This window comes from Carcharodon carcharias, chromosome 21 (assembly GCF_017639515.1).
Source record: "Carcharodon carcharias isolate sCarCar2 chromosome 21, sCarCar2.pri, whole genome shotgun sequence".
NCBI lineage: Eukaryota > Metazoa > Chordata > Chondrichthyes > Lamniformes > Lamnidae > Carcharodon > Carcharodon carcharias.
The window spans coordinates 20,367,354-20,388,162 of record NC_054487.1 but is presented as its reverse complement, the minus strand read 5'-3'; the positions used below and the strand labels follow the sequence as shown (position 1 = coordinate 20,388,162).

The 20,809-nt window shown below is 47.1% G+C and overlaps 1 protein-coding gene across 1 annotated transcript in view; it reads left to right on the top strand.

Moving 5' to 3' along the window:
* Positions 1–20,809, top strand: part of tmem178b (transmembrane protein 178B) — a 574,403-nt gene that overhangs the window by 44,803 nt on the left and 508,791 nt on the right. The window contains exon 2 of the mRNA XM_041216265.1: positions 12,136–12,249. Within this exon, the coding sequence (XP_041072199.1) occupies positions 12,136–12,249 (114 nt within the window). The remainder of the gene's footprint in view (positions 1–12,135; positions 12,250–20,809) is intronic.

The window sequence follows — 20,809 nt, the reverse complement described above, 5'->3', positions numbered from 1 at the left end:
GTGTCTGTGTGTCTGTGAGTGAGTGTGTCTGCATGTGTGTGAGTGAGTGTGTCTGTGTGTGTGAGTGATTGAGTCTGTGTGTGTGTGTGTGTGTGTGTGTCTGCATGTGTGTGTGTGTGAGTGTGGCTGTGTGTGTGTGAGTGAGTGTGTCGGTATGTGTGTGAGGGTGTGTGTCTGTATGTGTGCGAGTGAGTGTGTCTGTATGTGTGTGTGTGAGTGACTGTGCCTGTATGTGTGTGAGTGAGTGTGTCTGTCTGTACATGTGTGAGTGAGTGTGTCTGTATGTGTGAGTGTGTCTGTGTGTGTGAGTGATTGAGTCTGTGTGTGTGTGTGTGTGTGTGTCTGCATGTGTGTGTGTGTGAGTGTGGCTGTGTGTGTGTGAGTGAGTGTGTCGGTATGTGTGTGAGGGTGTGTGTCTGTATGTGTGCGAGTGAGTGTGTCTGTATGTGTGTGTGTGAGTGACTGTGCCTGTATGTGTGTGAGTGAGTGTGTCTGTCTGTACATGTGTGAGTGAGTGTGTCTGTATGTGTGAGTGTGTCTGTGTCTGTATGTGTGTGTGCGAGTCTGCTATGTGTGTGAGGGAGTGTGTCTGTATGTGTGTGTGTGTCTATGTGTGTGTGTGTGTCTGTATGTCTGTGAGTGAGTGTGTGTGTATGTGTGTGTGTGTGAGTGAGTGTATCTGTATGTGTGTGTGTGTGAGTGAGTGTCTATGTGTATGAGTCTGTCTATGTGTTTGAGTTAGTGAGTGTGTCTCTGCGTGTGAGTGAGTGTGTCTGTATGTGTGTGTGTGTGAGTGAGTGTGTCTGTATGTGTGTGTGTGAGTGTGTGTGTCTGTATGTGTGTGTGTGTCTATGTGTGAGTGAGTGAGAGTGTCTGTGTGTGAGTGAGTGTGTCTGTATGTGTGTGTGTGAGTGTGTCTATGTGTGTGAGTGAGTGCGTCTGTATGTGTGTGAGTGTGTGTGTCTGTGTGTGTGAGTGAGTGTGTCTGTGTGTGTGTGATTGAGTGTGTCTGTATGTGTGTGTGTGTGTCTGTGTATGTGTGTGTGTGTCTGCATGTGTGTGTGTGAGTGAGTGTGTGTGTGTGAGTGAGTGTGTCTGTATGTGTGTGAGGGTGTGTGTCTGCATTTGTGTGAGTGAGTGTCTGTATGTGTGTGTGTGTCTGTGTGTGTGTGTGAGTGAGTGTGTATGTGTATGTGTGAGTGAGTGTGTCTGTATGTGTGTGAGTGAGTTTGTGTGTCTGGATGTGTGTGAGGGAGAGTGTCTATGTGTGTGAGTGAGTGTGTCTGTATGTGTGTGTGTAAGTGTGTCTATGTGTGTGAGGGAGTGTTTCTGTATGTGTGTGTGTCTGTGTGTGAGTGAGTGTGTCTGTATGTGTGTGAGTGAGTGTGACTGTATGTGTGTGTGTGAGTGAGTGTGTCTGTATGTGTGTGAGTGAGTGTGACCGTATGTGTGTGTGTAGGTGAGTGTGTCTGTATGTGTGTGAGTCAGTGTGTGTGTATGTGTGTGTGTGTGAGTGAGTGTGTCTGTATGTGTGTGTCTGTGTGTCTGTGTGTCTATGAGTGAGTGTGTCTGCATGTGTGTGAGTGAGTGTGTCTGTGTGTGTGTGAGTGATTGTGTCTGTGTGTGTGTGTGTGTGTGTGTGTCTGCATGTGTGTGTGTGTGAGTATGGCTGTGTGTGTGTGAGTGAGTGTGTCGGTATGTGTGTGAGGGTGTGTGTCTGTATGTGCGAGTGAGTGTGTCTGTATGTGTGTGTGTGAGTGACTGTGCCTGTATGTGTGTGAGTGAGTGTGTCTGTCTGTACATGTGTGAGTGAGTGTGTCTGTATGTGTGAGTGTGTCTGTGTCTGTATGTGTGTGTGCGAGTCTGCTATGTGTGTGAGGGAGTGTGTCTGTATGTGTGTGTGTGTCTATGTGTGTGTGTGTGTCTGCATATATGTGAGTGAGTGTGTGTGTATGTATGTGTGATTGAGTGTGTCTGTATGTCTGTGAGTGAGTGTGTGTGTATGTGTGTGTGTGTGAGTGAGTGTATCTGTATGTGTGTGTGTGTGAGTGAGTCTATGTGTATGAGTCTGTCTATGTGTTTGAGTTAGTGAGTGTGTCTCTGCGTGTGAGTGAGTGTGTCTGTATGTGTGTGTGTGTGAGTGAGTGTGTCTGTATGTGTGTGTGTGAGTGTGTGTGTCTGTATGTGTGTGTGTGTCTATGTGTGAGTGAGTGAGAGTGTCTGTGTGTGAGTGAGTGTGTCTATATGTGTGTGAGTGAGTGTGTCTGTATGTGTGTGAGTGTGTCTGTATGTGTGAGTGTGTGTGTGTGTGAGTGAGTGTGTCTGTATGTGTGTGTGAGTGTGTGTGTGTGTGTGTGTGTGTGTCTGTATGTGTGTATGTGAGTGAGTGTATCTGTGTGTTTGTGAGTGAGTGTGTCTGTATGTGTGTGAGTGTGTCTGTATGTGTGTGTGTGTATGTGTGTGAGTGTGTCTGTATGTGTGTCAGTGAGTGTGGCTGTGTGTGTGTCTGAGTGAGTGTGTCTGTATGTGTGTGTCAGTGAGTGTGTCTGTATGTGTGTGTGAGTGAGTGTGTATGTGTGTGTGTGAGTGAGTGTGTCTGTATGTGTGTGAGAGAGTGTCTCTATGTGTGAGTGAGTGTGTCTGTATGTGTGTGTGTGAGTGTGTCTGAATGTGTGTGTGTATGAGTGTGTCTTTATGTGTGTGTGTGTGTCTGTATGTGTGTGTGTGAGTGAGTGTGTCTGTATGTGTGTGTGAGTGAGCGTGTCTCTATGTATGTGAGTGAGTATGTGTTTCTGTGTGTGTGTGTGTGTGTATCTCTGTGTGTGTGAGTGAGTGTGTCTGTATGTGTGTGTGTGAGTGAGTGTGTCTGTATGTGTGTGTATGTGTTTGAATGAGTGTGTCTGTATGTGCGTGTGTGTGTGTGTGTCTGTATGTGAGTGAGTGAGTGTGTCTGTATGTGTGTGAGTATGTCTGCATGTGTGTGTGTGTGTGTGTGTGAGTGAGTGTGTCTGTATGTGTGTGAGTATGTCTGCATGTGTGTGTGTGTGAGTGAGTGTGTCTGTACGTGTGTGTATGTGTTTGAGTGAGTGTGTCTGTATGTGCGTGTGTGTGTGTGTCTGTATGTGAGTGAGTGAGTGTGTCTGTATGTGTGTGAGTATGTCTGCATGTGTGTGTGTGTGTGTGTGTGTGTGAGTGAGTGTGTCTGTATGTGAGTGAGTGTGTCTGTATGTGTGTGAGTGAGTGTGTTTGTGTGTGAGTGAGTGTGTCTGTATGTGAGTAAGTGAGTGTGTCTGTATGTGTGTGAGTGAGTGTGTCTGTATGTGTTTGTGTGAGTGTGTCTGTATGTATGTGAGTGAGTGAGTGTGTCTGTATGTGTGTGAGTGTGTGTGTCTGTATGTGTGTGAATGTGTGTGTCTGTTTGGGTAGAATTTTACGTTGCGCAGTTGGGCAGGTGCCCGACCTGATCAGGTGTAAAATAGTGCTCGACGATGTTGGGTGAGTGTCCCGACATCATCACGCACTCAAGCGATATTTCGCCTGGCTGGTATGAGCGGGTGCTGGAGACGTGCCCGCCATTTATTGACAGGTCACTTAATGCCATTAACAATAAAGTTGACGGTGATTTGTCGTTACCCATGCGATTTCACACTCATTGCACAGGCAAAACGGGCAAGTTTGCAGCTGACGTTTTCAGAAACCTCATCCACGGGCGGGAGAAAAGGGGTGAGCAGCTTGCCAGTGTCAGTAGTCAGGAGTTTGGTAACTGGCTTGTTGCTGGTTGCTGATTGGTACTTGGCTGCTTCCTCTCTGTTCGGGCCTCCAGCTTAACATTTCCAGGCTTCATTTCAGGATTCCTTGGTGTGTCCAAGGAGCTCGGACAATTCAGACCATATGAACTCTTCCAGGTATCAGACAGCCTTCCCTTACCCTGGGAATAGGGAGTGTGGTCTCCACTGGAGGCACCTCCTCTGAGGAGGAAGAGAGGGGCAGAAGGGAGAGGAGGCCAGGTATTCCAATGCAGCTTCCAGGGAAGTGACCTGTGGGAGGAGAGAAGCAGGCAACAAGGGGCACAGGGCCAGCAGGTAGTCCAAGGCGGAAGGGGCCACAGAAGACACCACTATCCTGCTGCCGGGGTTTACAGGTGGTGGTGCAGCTACCTCAATATGTCCGAGGTGCAGTGCTGAAGGAGGCTCCTCCTCTCCAGGGAGAGCGTCACCTCCATCTGCCAGATGATTGGGCCTGAGATCAGCTCCGACTGTGTGGGTGGACACCCCGTGCCAGTGTCTCTGAAGGTCACAGTGACCCTCAACTTCTAAGCCTCTGGTTCTTTCCAGGGGTCAGTGGGGGATCTGTGTGGAGTCTCCCAATCAGCTGTCCACAGTTGCATCAAGCTGGTGACAGAAGCTCTGTCCAGGTGGGTAATAACATTTATTCCTTACTTTATGGAAGAGGCCAGCCAGGCTGAGTGAGCTAGAGGCTTTGCAGCGATTGCTGGGTTCCCCTGTGTCCAGGGTGCCATCGACTGTACACATGTGGCCATCAGGGCGCAGGACAAAACCAAACCAGACAATTACCGCCCCATCATTAGTACAGTAATGGAAGGGGTCATCAACAGCGCTATCAAGCGTGCACTTGCTTAGCAATTAACTGCTCACTCACACTCAGTTTGGGTTCCGCCTGGACCACTCAGCTCCTGACCTTGTTACAGCCTTGGTTCAACAATAGAAAAAGATCTGAACTCCAGAGGTGGGGTGAGAGTGACTGCCCTTGACATCAAGGCAGCATTTGACCAAGTGTGGCATCAAGGAGCCCTAGCAAAACTAGCGTCACTGGGATTCAGGAGGAAAACTCTCTGCTGGTTGGAGACAAATGAAGATGGTTGTGGTTGTTGGAGGTCAGTCATCTCAGCTCCAGGACATCACCGCAGGAGTTCCTCAGGGTAGTGTCCTCGGCCCAACCATCTTCAGCTGCTTCATCAATGATCCTCCTTCCATCATAAGGTCATAAATGGGGATGTTTGCTGATGATTGTACAATGTTTAACAGCATTCATGACTCCAAAGATACTGAAGCAGTCCATGCCCAAATGCAGCAAGACCTGGACAATATCCAGGCTTGGGCTGATAATTGGCAAGTAACATTCACACCACACAAGTGCCAGACAATGACCATCTCCAACAAGGGAGAATCCAACCATCATCCCTAGATGTTCAATGGCATTACCTTCACTGAATCCCCCACTATCAACATTCTGGGAGTTACCTTTAACCAGAAGCTGTACTGGACTAGCCATATAAATACTGTGGCTACAAGATCAGGTCAGAGGCTAGGAATCCTGCAGTGAGTAACTCACCTCCTGACTCCCCAAAGCCTGAACACCATCTGCAAGACACAAGTCAGGAGTGTGATGGAATACTATCCACTTGCCTGGATGCAGTTCCCACAACACTCAAGAAGCTTGACACCATCCAGGACAAAGCAGCCCACTTGATTGGCGCCCCATCCACAAACATTCACTCCTTCCACCACCAACGCACAGTAGTGGCTATGTGTATCATCTACAAGATGCACTGCAGGAATTCACCAAGGCTCCTTACACAGCACCTTCCAAACCCATGACCCCGACCATCTAGAAGAACAAGGGCAGCAGATGGATGGGAATACCACCACCTGGAAGTTCCCCTCCAAGTCACTCACCATCCTGACTTGGAAATATATCGCCGTTCCTTCACTGTCGCTGGGTCCAAATCCTGAAACTCCCTCCCTAACAGCACTGTGGGTGTACCTACACCACATGGACTGCAGCGGTTCAAGAAGGCAGCTCACCACCACTTTCCCAAGGGCAACTAGGAATGGGCAATAAATGCTGCCCTAGCCAGTGACACCCACATCCTGTGAATGAAGAAAAAAATATTCCAGCTGAAGATCTAATGCTGGTATCTGTGTTGGTGCCTGGTTCAGAGAGTGGGTGTGACTCCTCAGGTGCAGCTGAAGCTCGGTAGTCCTCTGGCATCAGGGGTGGCTCTTTGGGGTCCTGCAATTAAGTGCGTGCTGGAGAATCTCAGGAAGAACAGGGACATGTCATTAGTTTAAGTCATCACACTGTCACTGTGAAGGCCAGGCACCCTGGTGAGACAATGGAGATCTGCATCATGGTGCCATCGTCTTTCAATGATCACTGGGGACTCCAGGTTTGAGGCTCCCATCAATGAGGAGACTACTGTAGAATGTTTGCACAGTCCGAAACTCTCACCTCTGTGAACTGCGCTCTTACCTTTGTCCGATACTCCAGTCTCTCCAGGACTGGCTGGCCAAGGCACCCCAAGGCCGAATCTGATTAGGATTAGGAGGTTTGGGGGGGTCTCCGCCTGTCCGTGACCTCTCCAATTGGTGACGGCTTGTCTTCTCCTGAAAGGACAGAGGAGCATGGATTAGTCCACTCTCTACCTGCAGCACCATTGCAGCCTGGCCAACCCCAGCTGAGGAACACCTCGCAGGGCACATCTGGATCGTGGCCCTCGAGCCGCAAGGCACTCAGCCCAAGTAGCCAGGGCTCACCCCCTTGGCCATCTCCGGCATCATTTCCAGTTGGCACTCGGACTCTAACACCCCTGAGCTGCAGTGGGGGAATGGCCAGACCTTAGCACTTCGCCACACTGATCTAAGTCAACACGGTACTCACCCTTGCAGAACGCGGCATGTCCTTGAACCTTTTAAGGCACTGCGCCCATGTGCGCTGCACAACATCGTGGCTGCTGAGCTGGGCCTCCACCTCCTCCTAAGCTTATTTGTCAGGTGCGCTGGCCTCCTGCCATCTCTGGGAACAAGGGAGTCCCTCCTGGAAGCCACCACCTCCTCCAAGAGCACCACGAGGCACTCGTCCGAAAACCGTGGGGTTGGGGGGGGTTGCTGAGTGCCCATCCGACCTGCCCTCCCTCCTAGCATGGACAGAGTAGATAGTCAGAAGCTTTTTCCCAGGGTGGAAGAGTCAATTACTGGGGGATATAGATTGAAGGTGAGAGGAGAAAACTTTAGAGGAGGTGTGCAGGGCAAGTTTTTTACACAGAGGGTAGTGAGTGTCTGGAATTCGCTGCCAGAGGAGGTGGTGGAAGCAAGTACAATAGTGGTGTTTAAGAGGCAGCTTGACAAATACATGAATAGGATGGGAATAGAGGGATACGGACCCCGGAAGTGCAAAATGTTTTAGTTTGACAGGCGATATGATCAGTGCAGGCTTGGAGGGCCGAAGGGCCTGTTCCTGTGCTGTACTTTTCTTTGTTCTTTGTTCTATCTCCAGCCTCAGTTGAGGCCATAGCTTCAGTCTTCAGAACGCAGAAGATATGTTCTTCCCTGGCAGCCTTCAAGGAGCTACCTGTGCTGTTTTTAAACTGCCCACTGGGTTGCCAATGGACCCGGCACCCAACAGCCCATCGCTCCACCATTGGAAAGCTGCGTTTCATGCCGGGCGGATGGTAATTGTGGGCTGATCGTGGGCAGGGGCCTGTTTTATGACTGGTCCTGGGCCTGCCAATTGCACATGCCCGCCAAGGGTGGAATTCGGGTCTGTGTGTGTATCTGTGTGTGTGTGAGTGTGAGTGAGCACATGTCTGTATGCATGTGTCTGTATGTGTGCGAGTGAGTGTGTGTCCGTGTGTGTGAGTGAGTGTGTGTGTGTGTGTGTGTGTGTGTGTGAGAGTAAGTGCATGTGTTTGTGTGAGTGAGTGTGCTCTGTGTGTGAGTGTGTCTGTATGTGTGGGTGTGTGTTTGTGAGTGAGTGTGTGTCAGTGTGTTTACGAGTGAGCGTGTTCTGTTTTTGTGTGTGTGTCCGTGTGTATGTGTCTGTGCATGTGAGTGAGTGACTGTCTGTGTGTGAGTGACTGTGTGTGAGTGTGTTCTGTGTGTGAGTGTGTCTGTATGTGTGTGTCAGTGTGTTTGTGAGTGAGTGTGTTCTGTTTGCATGTATGTGAGTGACTGTGTGTCTGTGTGCATGTGTCTCTGCGTGTGAGTGAGTGAATGTGTGTGAGTCTGTCTGTATGTGTGAGTGTGTGTCTGTGAGTGAGTGTGTGTCTGTGTGTGTGTGTCAGTGTGTTTGTGAGTGTGTGTCTGTGAGTGAGTGAGTGTGTGTGTGTGTCTGTGTGTGTGTCTGTGTGTGTGTCAGTGTGTTTGTGAGTGAGTGTGTGTCTGTGAGTGAGTGTCGGTGTGTGTGTGTTCTGTATGTCTGTGAGTGACTGTGTGTGTGTCAGTGTGTTTGTGAGTGAGTGTGTGTCTGTGAGTGAGTGTCGGTGTGTGTGTGTGTTCTGTATGTCTGTGAGTGACTGTGTGTGTCAGTGTGTTTGTGAGTGAGTGTGTGTCTGTGAGTGAGTGAGTGTCAGTATGTGTGGGTGTGTGTCTGTGAGTGAGTGTGTGTGTGTCAGTATGTTTGTGAGTGAGTGTGTGTCTGAGTGAGTGTCTGTGCGTGAGTGTGTGTGTGTGTCAGTGTGTTTGAATGAGTGTGTGTCTGTGAGTGAGTGTGTGTGTGTGTGTGTCAGTGTTTGTGAGTGTGTGTCTGTGAGTGAGTGTCTGTGAGTGTGTGTGAGTGTGTGTGTGTGTGTGTCAGTGTGTGAGTGATTGTGAGTGAGGGTGTATCTGTCAGTGAGTGTCTGTGTGTGTGTGTGTGTGTGTGTGTGAGTGTGTCAGTGTGTTTGTGAGTGAGTGTGTGTCTGTGAGTGAGTGTCTGTGTGTGAGTGTGTGTGTGTGAGTGAGCAAGTCTGGCATTTCTTAGCTATCTCTAATTGCTTTGAGAAAGCTATGGTGGGGCTGCTGGTTTGGCAGAGTTGCTGTGTAGGTCATTTCACAGGGCAAATGTGAGTCAACCAGGTGGAACTGGAGTCACCTATAGGCCAGATGGGCAAGGGCAGAAGATGAAAATCAAAAGTGAACCAGCGGTATCCTTACCACAACCCAACAGCCCCATGGTAACTTTTACTGAGGCCAGTTTCTTATTTCCAAATTTTAAAACTAGTTTCAACCTCTCAAACTGCAACACTGGATTTCAACTCTCAGTTCTCTGGGATTATTGAACATAAGAACATAAGAAATAGGAACAGGAGTAGGCTGTTCAGCCCCTTGAGCCTGTTGCACCAGTCATTAAGGTCAAGGCTGATCTGACTGTGGCCTCAATTCCACTTCCCTGTCGGCCCCCCCATAACCTTTGACTCCCTTGTCAATGAAAAATCTATCTCGGCCTTGAATATATTCAATGCCCCAGCCTTCGCTGCTTTCTGTGAAAGGGAATTCCAAAGACGGACAACCCTCTCGAGTGAAGAAATTTCTCCTCATTTCCATCTTAAATGGGACACCCCTTATTTTTAAACTGTGCTCCCTAATTCTAGATTTCCCCACAAGGGGAAACATCCTTTCAGTGTCTAGCATGTCAAGCCCCCTCAGATTTTTAATGGCCAGGATTTTGCCCTTGGCGTGCTGGATTGGGGAGGGGTCAGGAAAGTCGATTGCTGCCCGTGATTGACAGCGCACCGCGATTTCACGCTGGTGGACCAATTAAGACCCGCCCAGCATGATCCGTGAGCGGCAGCGCTGAGCGCTACCTGTGTGGGCGGGGGGGAGGAGGGTGAAATTCGCACATGCGCGTGAGAGAGCGCTGAATAATCTCCCTGAGGCATGGAGCCGCTTCAGGGAGCCGAAGAGATATCTTTAAAAATAATATAAAGAGCAGAAAAATGTAATGAAACATGGCCCCCAATGTGACTCGGTCACATGAGCAGGGACACGTTTTCAATTAAAAAAAAATAAAGGTTTTTTTTATTTGTATTTGCTTTTGGAAACCTCATCCCGTCCCTGGATGAGGTTTCCAAAAAAGTGCAAAGGCCGCTTGGCCTTTTCGCCTGCCCGTCAACCATCAGGTTGAATGGGAAGTGAAAAATTAATGCCAATTGACAATTTAATGGCCTTAATGGGCCTTTTAATTGCCGGCAAGCCCGCCCACCAACTGAACTATCGCAAGAGTGCGTGCTGACATTAACACGCTTTATTTAACGCTCTCGCGCCCAACTGCCGAGCTAAAAATCCTGGCCTATGTTTCAATAAGATCACCTCTCATTCTTCTAAACTCCAATGGGTGTAGGCCCAACCTGGTCAACCTTTCCTCATAAGACAACCTCTTCACCCCAGGAATCAGCCTGGTGAGCCTTCTCTGAACTGCTTCCAATGCAGGTAATAAGTAAGGAAACCAAAACTGCACACCGGTTCCGAACATAACCGCAACCCCACCGTATCGCTTTAACAATAACCCGGTGGAAACCAGGTGGCGTTGACAACAGCAGGAAAATGCAGTCCACCTGACAAAGAGTTGTTTCTTCTCCTCTTGTTTTGGATGTATCCTTCCCTCCCCATCTTGTTGGGGAAATGAACCTTCCATCTACCCAGTTCAATTCAAGAACGTTCTCACCTGTTTTGTCTCTGAGAAGTGTGAGCAGGAGGCCCTGGCTTCACTTTTAGTCCGCGCTGAGTTTCTTAGTTTTAGCTGGAGCAGCAGTTGCCTTCAGTGCCAGTGGGCTAGAAAGGAGATCATTCCCCACCCCACCTTGGTCGCTATCCAGTCACCTACTGGCTGGAAAAGGTGGGTATTGAACAAGGACAGTTCGACAGCGATGCCCCCACTGTGGAACAGCCTGCTGATATTGTGCAGGCTCGCGCACACGGAAAGTCCACCGGGGCATAGCGTGGAAACGTGTTGAGGTGCCGGGTGCTCTCGCCTGCCAGCTGAAGAGTCGGCGAGAGACCGACGCCGCCTCTTTCCAGGAAGGCCCGCTGAGCGACATACCGTCAGGCAGTGCCGAGGCCAGTTGCGGGCCTCCCCCTGGAATCAGGACCCGGGGCGGAAGTCTCACCTACAGAGGGCTGCTGGCCTCTGACTGGCCGGCAGCCCTTGTGCTCAGCAGCGCTGCTGGTGGGGGGGGCGGAGGCAGTGGCTGCTGCTGCTGGAAGGTCAGGCACCAGGGTCCCGGGATCGCAAAGCGACCCAGGCCACAGGTAAATAATTGGGGGGGAGGGGGGAGGGGGAGTGGGTGAGGTACCAGGGGTTTCGTAGGGGGGAGGGATGCAAGGGTTTTTGCGGCAGTGACGGGGGTGGGGGGGATAAATCTCGGCGATGTCCAGTCCTTCGATCAGGTGCTGAGTGTCTTTGGTCGAGGGACACCCGCTCCCCACCCCATCCCTCCCCACCCCACCTCGCCCTGCCCTCGCCAGAGGCGACGAGCTGGCCGCACAGTTTTTGGGCCAATATCAGCAGGGGCTGGATGAGGCCTTAAGTTAGCCATTAATTGGCCACCTAAAGGCATCAATTGGCGGTGGGGCAGGAAGGTCGACAATAGACCTTCCCACCCAGTACTTCATTCTGGGAGAGGTGAGAGGGTGGTAGGTACGCCCCTCAGGCTGCCAAGCTTGCCACCAGAGAGAGCAGAAGATTCTGGCCATAATGTTGGGAGTCTACGTTTACAGCAGCTAGTGTAAAGGAGGCCTTCTAGAGGGAAAGAAAATGTTGTCGTTATAAGAAACTGTTTTGGGAGTGAGTTTATCTCGGCCCGTGTAACTTTGGTGGAAGTTCAATGCCTGTTTATGTGAGTTTGTGATGTTTTCACTCAAGTCCCAGTCGTCCGGTATGAGAATACCCTGGAACCCACCCTGCTCGCTATTTTGACTCAGCTAAAGTGGTTGCCTTTCATCCAGGCGCATCTTGTATTAGAAATATGGTCGGAGGAGATGGGAAGATGAATAAGAGAAATTGACAGATAGAGAGAGAAAATATGAGAAAGAGAGTGACAGACAGAGAAAGAGAGAAAGCGGGAGGGAGCAGAAATTGAGGGAAGGAGCGAGACTGGGGGACAGGGTTTGAGAGAAAGAATGACAGACATAGAGGCAGACAGGTATAGCGAGAAAAGTAAGAATGAGAGATGAGAGACATTGAGAGATGGGGAGACAAAGACAGAGGAAAAGAGAGTGACAGTGAGAGGAAGAGAGAGAGAGAGAGGCAGAGAAAGCAGCTTCACAATAATAGAGTGGGTGAGCTGAGTGGGTTGATGTGATGTGCAGTCTGTTTGTCAAATGTACCTAACACTCCTGTTTTTTTTTCTCCCCTCAGGTGTGATAAACAGATGCATACCAATCAAATATCACTACTCCTCAGCAATCCTTCCGAAAAACCTTTCATACAACATCACTAAAACCATCCGGCAAGATGAGTGGCACTCCCTGCGTAAGTCTAGAATCTCTTTCTGGTAACCTCTCCCTTAAAGGGGGCATATGGTTCAACAATAAAACTGGGCAGTTGTTTCTGACTATGGCATGTGGTAATTCCTGTGGCTTGTTTGTACAAAGTCAATTTCTACAGGACATTAACATGTCTGAAATTAATGCTGAGTGGCGGTGGTTGGGGGCGGGGGGGTGAGTGGAGTCCAGTTTGAAGAACGGGGATCAGTGAATATAAGTTGATTGATCTCACCATGCTGTGATGCTGTTATCTGGGTGGACGTGGGGACTGTGCTAACCTCAGGTAAAGCAACATTCAATAATTTCACACAGTTGTTTGGTTGGAAGATATTATAGTCTTTCTCAGTATTCTGCTGTACTGTATGTAAGCAATATCACTCTTCACAAACACATGAGCTTCAAGCTGTTGGCTTACAATTTAACCTTTTACTGTCTACCTTTATATTCAGAATGTACTTTGTTTTAATCTGCTCGCTCTGAATTTAAGCATGGTGATTACCTATGTAACATTTGTAATGATCCTAGAATATACTTAAAGCAATATTACCATTATAGTAGATATTGGACTTGCCAGAGTGGAATACTGGTCTAGTGTGTTTAGAGTGTTATTGTCTTGTCAATGACATTGTTAAGCTTTGTGAATGTCATGTTAATTACATTTTTAAGCTTCAGAAAAATAGGGGAAGGGTATTAATTGAGCACATATAAATGGGGGATAGCTGGGACACTAGGTGTGTGGGAGGAGAGCTGTGAGACAACAAGTCAATAAACTCGACAAAAAAAGCTGTGTATCTTGGTTTCAGCTTCACCAACTGGCTTGGATACTATTAACATGAAACGCACAACGGTCAGTCGTATTGTTGCAGGACTGTTTAATGTATTGGTCACAAAAGGCATGCCGAATCCAAAATATTACTGATTCATCGTTTCAAATTGCTTCCATTTCCCCCACCGCTGAGAGCATTGTACCTCCTTATCCCACTACTGTTTCACAACTCAAAATGTACTTCCCAGATGCAACCCGTGTTTGTTTAATGATCCTGAGGGCTGGCCTCCAGGAAGATAAGGATGAAGTTCTTCTTGGTTCTGGGCATTGGGACTGTTGGGAATCTAGGCCAAAGACCATAGCCTTATGGGTAGGTGTGGAGCCAGACACAGAGACAGACGTAGGCAGAGAGAGAGAGGGAGAGGGAGAAACAAGCAGATGGGGGGGGGGGGTAGGGGGTGTTGGGGGATGGAGGGAGTCAGAGACAGTGAGAGGGGAAGTTGGCGACAGAGAGGGAGTCAGAGATAAAAGGCTGAGTCAGTGAGAGTCAGAGAGGGAGAAATCGACAGGATATACATCCTGTTATCTGCTAACTGGTAATTTAAAATGAACAGCTGAAATAAATAACTCAAGCTCGGCGTCCCATGTATTGTTTCTGAATGTGTATCTCAGCTGCATTTAAATGGCCAAATACAGCAAATCCCAAATCCTGAGAGGTGATCAAATTTATCACCACCAAAAAACCCATTTTTGTACCTAAGAAAACCACAAGTTTCCACTGATGGCTCATTGCCACCTGGTAGGAGATGGGGAAAAAGACTTACTTCTCACAGCACTTTTGTTTGGTTATTAATAATTAGTTGGTTGGCTGGCCAATAAACTGCTTGTTTCTCATATTGAAGCCAACATTATCCCTCTTACCTCAAGCTAGTATTCATATCTTGCATGAACTCCGAAGTGGCAGGCATGAGCCCCTGGCTAGTAGCCATCACAGTCCCCAACGCTCACTGGAAAAGGAACATGCAGGAAACAGCGAGAGTATTAATCAAATTATCTTGCTGGTTTGGTGAATGTGATGGAGAGAATGTGAAATAATTGACATTTTAAAGGTTTAGGTTAGTGAGAATTTATCTATTTATCCTTCATGCAGCTCACTGCTACCAATATCTTGTTTGGAGTCACAAAGAGAAAGGTACATTCACATTATCTTCTGAAAAATTCCAACATAAAAGATTAGTAGAATGTGATTACAGAATATAAAATCACAAGAAATAGGAGCAGGAGTAACACATTCAGCCCCTCAATTTGCCCCACCATTCAGTAAGATCATAGCTGATCTGATTGTGGCTTCAAATCCACTTTCCTACCCACCCCCATAACCCTTAACTCCCTTGTAGATCATAAACCCATCTAACTCAGCCTTGAATATATTCAATGACCCAGGCTCTCTGGGGTACAGAATTCCAGAGATTAACGACCCTCTGAGAAAAAAAATTCTCCTCATCTCCATCTTAAATGGGAGACCCTTTGTTTTTAAACCGTGTCCCCTGGTTCTAGATTCCCCCACAAGGGGAAACATCTTCTCAGCGTTTACCCTGTCAAATTCCTTCAGAATCTTATATGTTTCAATAAGATCACCTCTCATTCTTCTAAACTCCAGTGAGTATAGACCCAACCTGCTCAACCTTTCCCCAAAAAGACAACCCCTTCATCCCAGGAATCAGCCTAGAGAATCTTCTCTGAACTGCTTTCAATACCAGTATATTCCTCCTTAAATAAGGAGAGCAAAACTGCACACAGTACTCTAGGTGTGGTCTCACCAATGCTCTGTACAGCTGTAACAAGACTTCCCTATGGTCATACTCCATCCCCTTTGCAATATAAGTTAACATTCCATTTGCCTTCCTAATTACTTGCTGCACCTGCATGCTAACCTTTTGTCATTCATGTGCAAGATCCCTCTGTACCACAACATTCTGCAGTCCCTCTCCCTTTAAATAATATTCTGCTTTTCTATTCTTCCCACTAAACAACTGCACATTTTCCTACATTATACTCCATCTTCCAAATTTTTGCCAAATCACTTAACCTACCTACAACCCTTTCCTCCTCTCAACTTGCCTTCCTACCTATATTTGCATCATCAGCAAAGTTGGCTACAACATACTCTATTCTTTTATCTGAGTCATTATATAGATTGTAAATAGTGGAGAGCTCAGCACCGATTCCCTAGTAACAGTTTGCCAATTTGAAAATGACCCATTTATCCTGATAATCTGTTTCCTGCTGATTAGCCAATCCTCTATCCATGCTAATACATCATTCCCAATACCATGTGCTCTTATCTTTTATGTGGCACCTTATCAAATGCCTTTTGGAAATCCAAATACACTACATCTACTGATTCCCCTTTATCCACCCTGCTTATTACATCCCAAGGAACGCTAACAAATTTGTCAAACGTGATTTCCCTTTCACAAAACCATGTTGATTCTGTTTGATTGTATGATGACTTTCTAAATGTCTTGCTATCACTTCCAAAATAACAGATTCCTGCGTTTTCCAAAGACTAAGGTGCCCAGGACCTGGTGGCCTTCATCCTAGGGTTTTAAAAGAAGAATCTGCAGAGATAATAGATGCATTGGTTGCAATCTTCCAAAATTCCCTAAATTCTGGAAAGGTCCCAGTGGATTCAAAAGCCGTAAATGCAACAACTCTATTCAAGAAAGGAGGGGTGTAGAAAGCAGGAAACGACAGGCCAGTTAGCCTTTCCAGAATTTAGGGAATTTTAGAAGATTACAACCAATGCATCCATTATCTTTGCAGCCAATTCCCATCCAGTCCAGGGGATGTTAGTCCTATTAGTTTTCCTAGTACTTTTTCTCTTGTGATTGTGATTGTTTTAAGGTCCTGTGCTATTTTCGGGATGTTTTTTGTGCCTTCCACTGTGAAGACAGATAAAAAATACTTTTTCAAAGTCTCTGCCATTTCCTTGTTTCACATTATTAATTATCCAGGCTCACCTTCTAAGGGATCTATGTTTACTTTACTACTCTCTTCCTTTTTACCTGTAGAAGCTCTTAACTGTTTTTATATTTTTTGCTAGTTTACTTTCATACTCCAATTTCTCTCTTTTCTTTTAGGCTTTGCTGATTTCTGAAATTTTCCCAATCATCTGGTCTACCACCAATCTTTGCAGCATTGTATGCCTCTTCTTTCAATTTGATACCATTCTTAACTTCCTTAGGTCGCTATGGGTGGTACATCTTTCTTGTAAAGTCTTTTTTTTCCTTAGTGTTATACATATTTGTTGAGATTTTTAAGGTATCTCCTTAAATGTCTTCTACTGTTCATCTACCTATTAATCTATTTTCCCAGTTCACTGTAACCAACTCCTGTCTTCATTCCTTTATGGTTGCCTTTATTTAGATTTAAGGCACTTGTTTTAGACCCAAGTTTCTCACTTTCAAACTTAATATGAAATTCTATTTTGTTATGATTACTCTTGCCCACAGAATCCTTTATTATTTGATCATTAATTCATCCTGTCTCATTACACATTACCAGGTCTAAAATATACCATTCCCTGGTTTGTTCCAGCATAATCTGTTCTAAGAAACTGTACCGAATACATGAACTCATCCCCAAGGCCACCTTTGTCAATTTGATTTGTCCAATCTATATGAAGATTAAAATCACCCACAATTATTACAGTTCCTCTCTTACAAGCCCCCATTATTTCTTGGGTTACACTTTATCCTACAGTGTAGCTGCTGTTAGGTGGCCTATAAACTATTCCCACCAGTGACTTCTTTCCTTTGCTATTTCTTGCTATCTCCACCCAAACTGATTCTATGGGTGGAATTGTCCCAGATTTGGACTAGGTGCGGTAGCGGGTGGAAAAAGGGCAGGTATCTGTGCCGTATCATCCCAATTCTGCCTCATTAATCACGCATTCCTGAGAAACATGCCATTTTGCTGGCAGCCGGCCTCTGATTCACCCGCTGCACCATCACCTCGCTGTTTCCTCACACCGGCTGCCATATTTAAAATGTAGCCGTGCACACACCTCTCAGTGCTTCCAACCCAGGAGGGCACCGATGAAGACATGGCCCCAAAAGTCAAGAAGAGTGCACCCCCCGATTCAGTGACGCATCCCTGAGAGATCTTCTGGACACCGTTGCAGCCTGCCGCAATGTCCTCTACCCTCACCCTGGCAACAAAGGCCCATCAGTCTCACCACTCCAACTTGGGAGACAGTGGCAGAGCTGGCCAGTGCCAATGCTGCACAGAAGAGGTTCACCATCCAGTGCAGAAAGAGGATGGATGATCTCATCTGTGCCGCCAGGGTAAGGCAACCATCTCATCACTCTAAACTCACACACTCACAAGCCCATCACACATCCACTTGCATCTCACTCACTGCCAGCTCAAAGGACATCACCACTCACTCTCACACACACACCCTCACATCTCCATCTGGCCTCATCTCCTCTGGAGACTGCCTCGTCAGCCCTCACCCTCTTGAGGCCACTTGCACAGATCAACATGCGCCCCCACACACACCCTGTGATACCTCCTTCCCCAGTACAGCCCTTGCACTGCAGCCTCTCCCCTTGCCTGAGACCACTTCACCCCCTTCCCCAAGCAAGCCATAGTCTCGCAGCCGTTGAAAAGCCACCCCTGCCTTATAGTTGGTCTCATAAGTAGAGGCCTGCCTGTGAGCCCTCTAAAAGTGATGTGGTGCTGCCTGCGAAGCCTGGTGCTGATAACCATGGGCATTGCCAGAAGCAAGGTGGGCAAACCAGCCTCAAAGTAATCATAACAAAATAGGTCAGAGCAAAGTGCAGCTCGCCAGGTGCACGTCGCTTGTGTACAGTTGTGAAACATGTCGGTGTGCTCAGATGATCCAGCATGTGGGGATGGTTCGGGTGAGCTGGGCTTATAATGATTTACTGATGTATTACATTGATGTTCCTGACATCTGATGGCGGGAAACATTGTCCGCCATTGACGGCAGAGCGGACGATCGCAAACTAGTTTCACGATGTCGTGAAACCGACCTTTGGCCTTCTTGCCATACTGCCTGCTCACGCCGCCAAACACGCTCGGCACCAGCGGGCACGGAAAATTCCACCCCATATTTTGATCTTCTGAGCCAAGATAATTTCTCACTACTGTACTGATCTCGTCCTTTATTAACATAGCTACCCCACCTCCTTTCCCTTCCTATCCTTCCAAAATATAAAATATCCTTGAATATTCAGTTTCCAGCCTTGATCACTTTGCAACCATGTCTCTGTAATGGCTATTATATCATACCCACTTATTTCTATTTGTGCTATCAATTCATCCATCTTCTTATGAATGCTGTGTGCATTCAGATGAAGAGCTTTTAATTCTGTCCTTTTACCATGTTTCTTTACTTTGACCATATTTGTTGGTGCATTCTTATGTTTACACATGTGCTTGGTCCCTTCCTGTCATACTCTGTTGATCATTAAATGTATTGCTATCCTGCACTATTGCCTTGTTCTTTCTCTTAAACTTTCCAAATCTCCCTTCACGTGAACCCTCCCCTCTCTCCCCATATTTAGTTTAAAGCCCTCTCTGCAGCCCTAGTTATATGCTCGTCCCTGCATAGTTCAAGTGAAGGCCGTCCCCAGTATTGGTGCCAGTGCCCCATGAATCGAAACTTGTTTCTCCCACACCAGTCTTTGAGCCACTCATTCAACCCTCTCTGATCTTATTTACCCTATGCCAATTTACTCATGGCTCAGGTAGCAATCCAGAGATTATTACCTTTGTGGTCCTGCTTTTTAATTTAGCCCCTAGCTCCTCATACTCCCTCAGCAGAGCCTCTTTCCTAGTCCTATCCATGATTTTGTCTGTCTTTGTATATTTTTCTAGCATCTTTGCGATGTTAAACTGAGGGCCCATTTGGCTGTTCCAATGGTTCCGGCAGGTGGTAGAATATCCCATGGCACTGTTTGAAAAGCAGGGAATTCTCCCAGTGTCCTGGCCAACATTTATCCCACCAAAACCGGATTAACTTGTCAGTCACTTCATTTTCTGCACGTGTCACAAGGTCAAGGTCTTTAGGCCCATCAGCTGTGACTCGTGTTTTCCAGCTTTAATTGTGACCTCCCTACGACCAAACTAAGGGAATAAAGATGGCGACGGGCATGATGTTGAAAGAAGTAGCCTATCAGCTTGTATTCAGTGATTAAATAATCCTTATTGACCCAGGATTAGTGGGAATTGCTGAGAACATCACCCACATTATCGAGCAGTGTTTGATTCCCAACAACAGCGAGTAGGAGAATAGCAATATCAACTTTGTTTATATTCTTTCATCAGCCCTAATTGTCCTTGAACAGGGTACCTTGCTAGGCCATTTCAAAGGGTAGTTAAGAGTCAACCACATTGCTGTGAGTCTGGATTCACATGTAGGCCAGACCAAGTAAGGACATCAGATTTCCTTCCCTAAAGGGCATCAGTGAACCAGATGGGTTTTTATGACGATCGACAATGGTACCATGGTCACCATCACTGGGACTAGCTTTTCAATTCCAGATGTATTAACTGAATTTAAGTTCCACCAGCTGCTGTGGTGAGATTTGAACCCAGAGCATTAGCCTGGGTCTCTGGATTGCTAGTCCAGTGACATTTCCACTATGCCACTGCCTCTCCTGCAGTTTAAATCATGGCAGACAAGTGTTTTTGCCTGGATAAGGGATGGGGTCAACCCCCAAAAGATCCCCAGTGTGAACTGGGGTTGTTGAGTGTGAGGGATGGGGAGAGTGCCACTACTTCCTCTAAAGCCTTTCTCCTTTTGTCTACTTTTATCTATCCTGCCAAAGCCAGGGAGTCACCTGCAATGGCTTCCCTTCCCATTCCCACACCTTTATCTCTAATGCTTTCCCAAGGTTTATCCTTGGTCCCCCTTTAATTTTTCACTCTTTGGCAACGCCATCCAAAAACACGACAGTAGTTTTCACATGCACACTGATGACATCCAGTTCTACCTCACCACCACCTCACTCGAAAATTTCACTGTTTCCCTGTTGTCTTACTGTTTGTGTGACAGCCAGGACCTGAATTTAACTCTATGCACCTGGATGGGTTTTGAACGAGTTAAAATCTTGCCTGGTCTTGGGTGAGCAGAAATTTTGCTCCAGTTAAATGTTGGTAAAGCCATTGTCTTTGGCCTTGCCACAAAAACCCTGTATCATTACCCAACTGGTGACCTGGGCAGTCTTGGCATCCTATTTGATCCTAAGCTGAGCTTCCAATCCTATTTCTTCACCATCACAAAGACCACCTACCTCTAATTCTGTAATCTCCACCCTAGCCTCACTCCATTTGCAGCAGGAACTCTCATCCATCTCATTGTCACTCCAGGCAACAGCACCGCGTATCTATCCCAGCGTCGTAACCAGTCTCCCACCTTTCACCCTGCATAAATTTGTGTCATCTAAAAATATGTTGCCTATCTTGCACCAAATCCTGTTCACCCATCATCCTCTATGCTCACTTACTTACATTGGCAGCAACTCCCTGAATGTCAGAAATGTAAAATTCTCACCCTTGTGTTTCAATCCTTCCAGGGCGTTGTGTTATCAAGGCTGACAAACCCTCGCGGCTGGCTGACAGGAGAGACTTTCATCCTGTCAATCTGATGCTGGGTCCCAAAGGTCCAGTATCTAACCCACAGCACCAACACCTTGCCACCCCTAATTCCAAAGCTGTTCTGAGCTTGAAGCAGTTACTATGACGA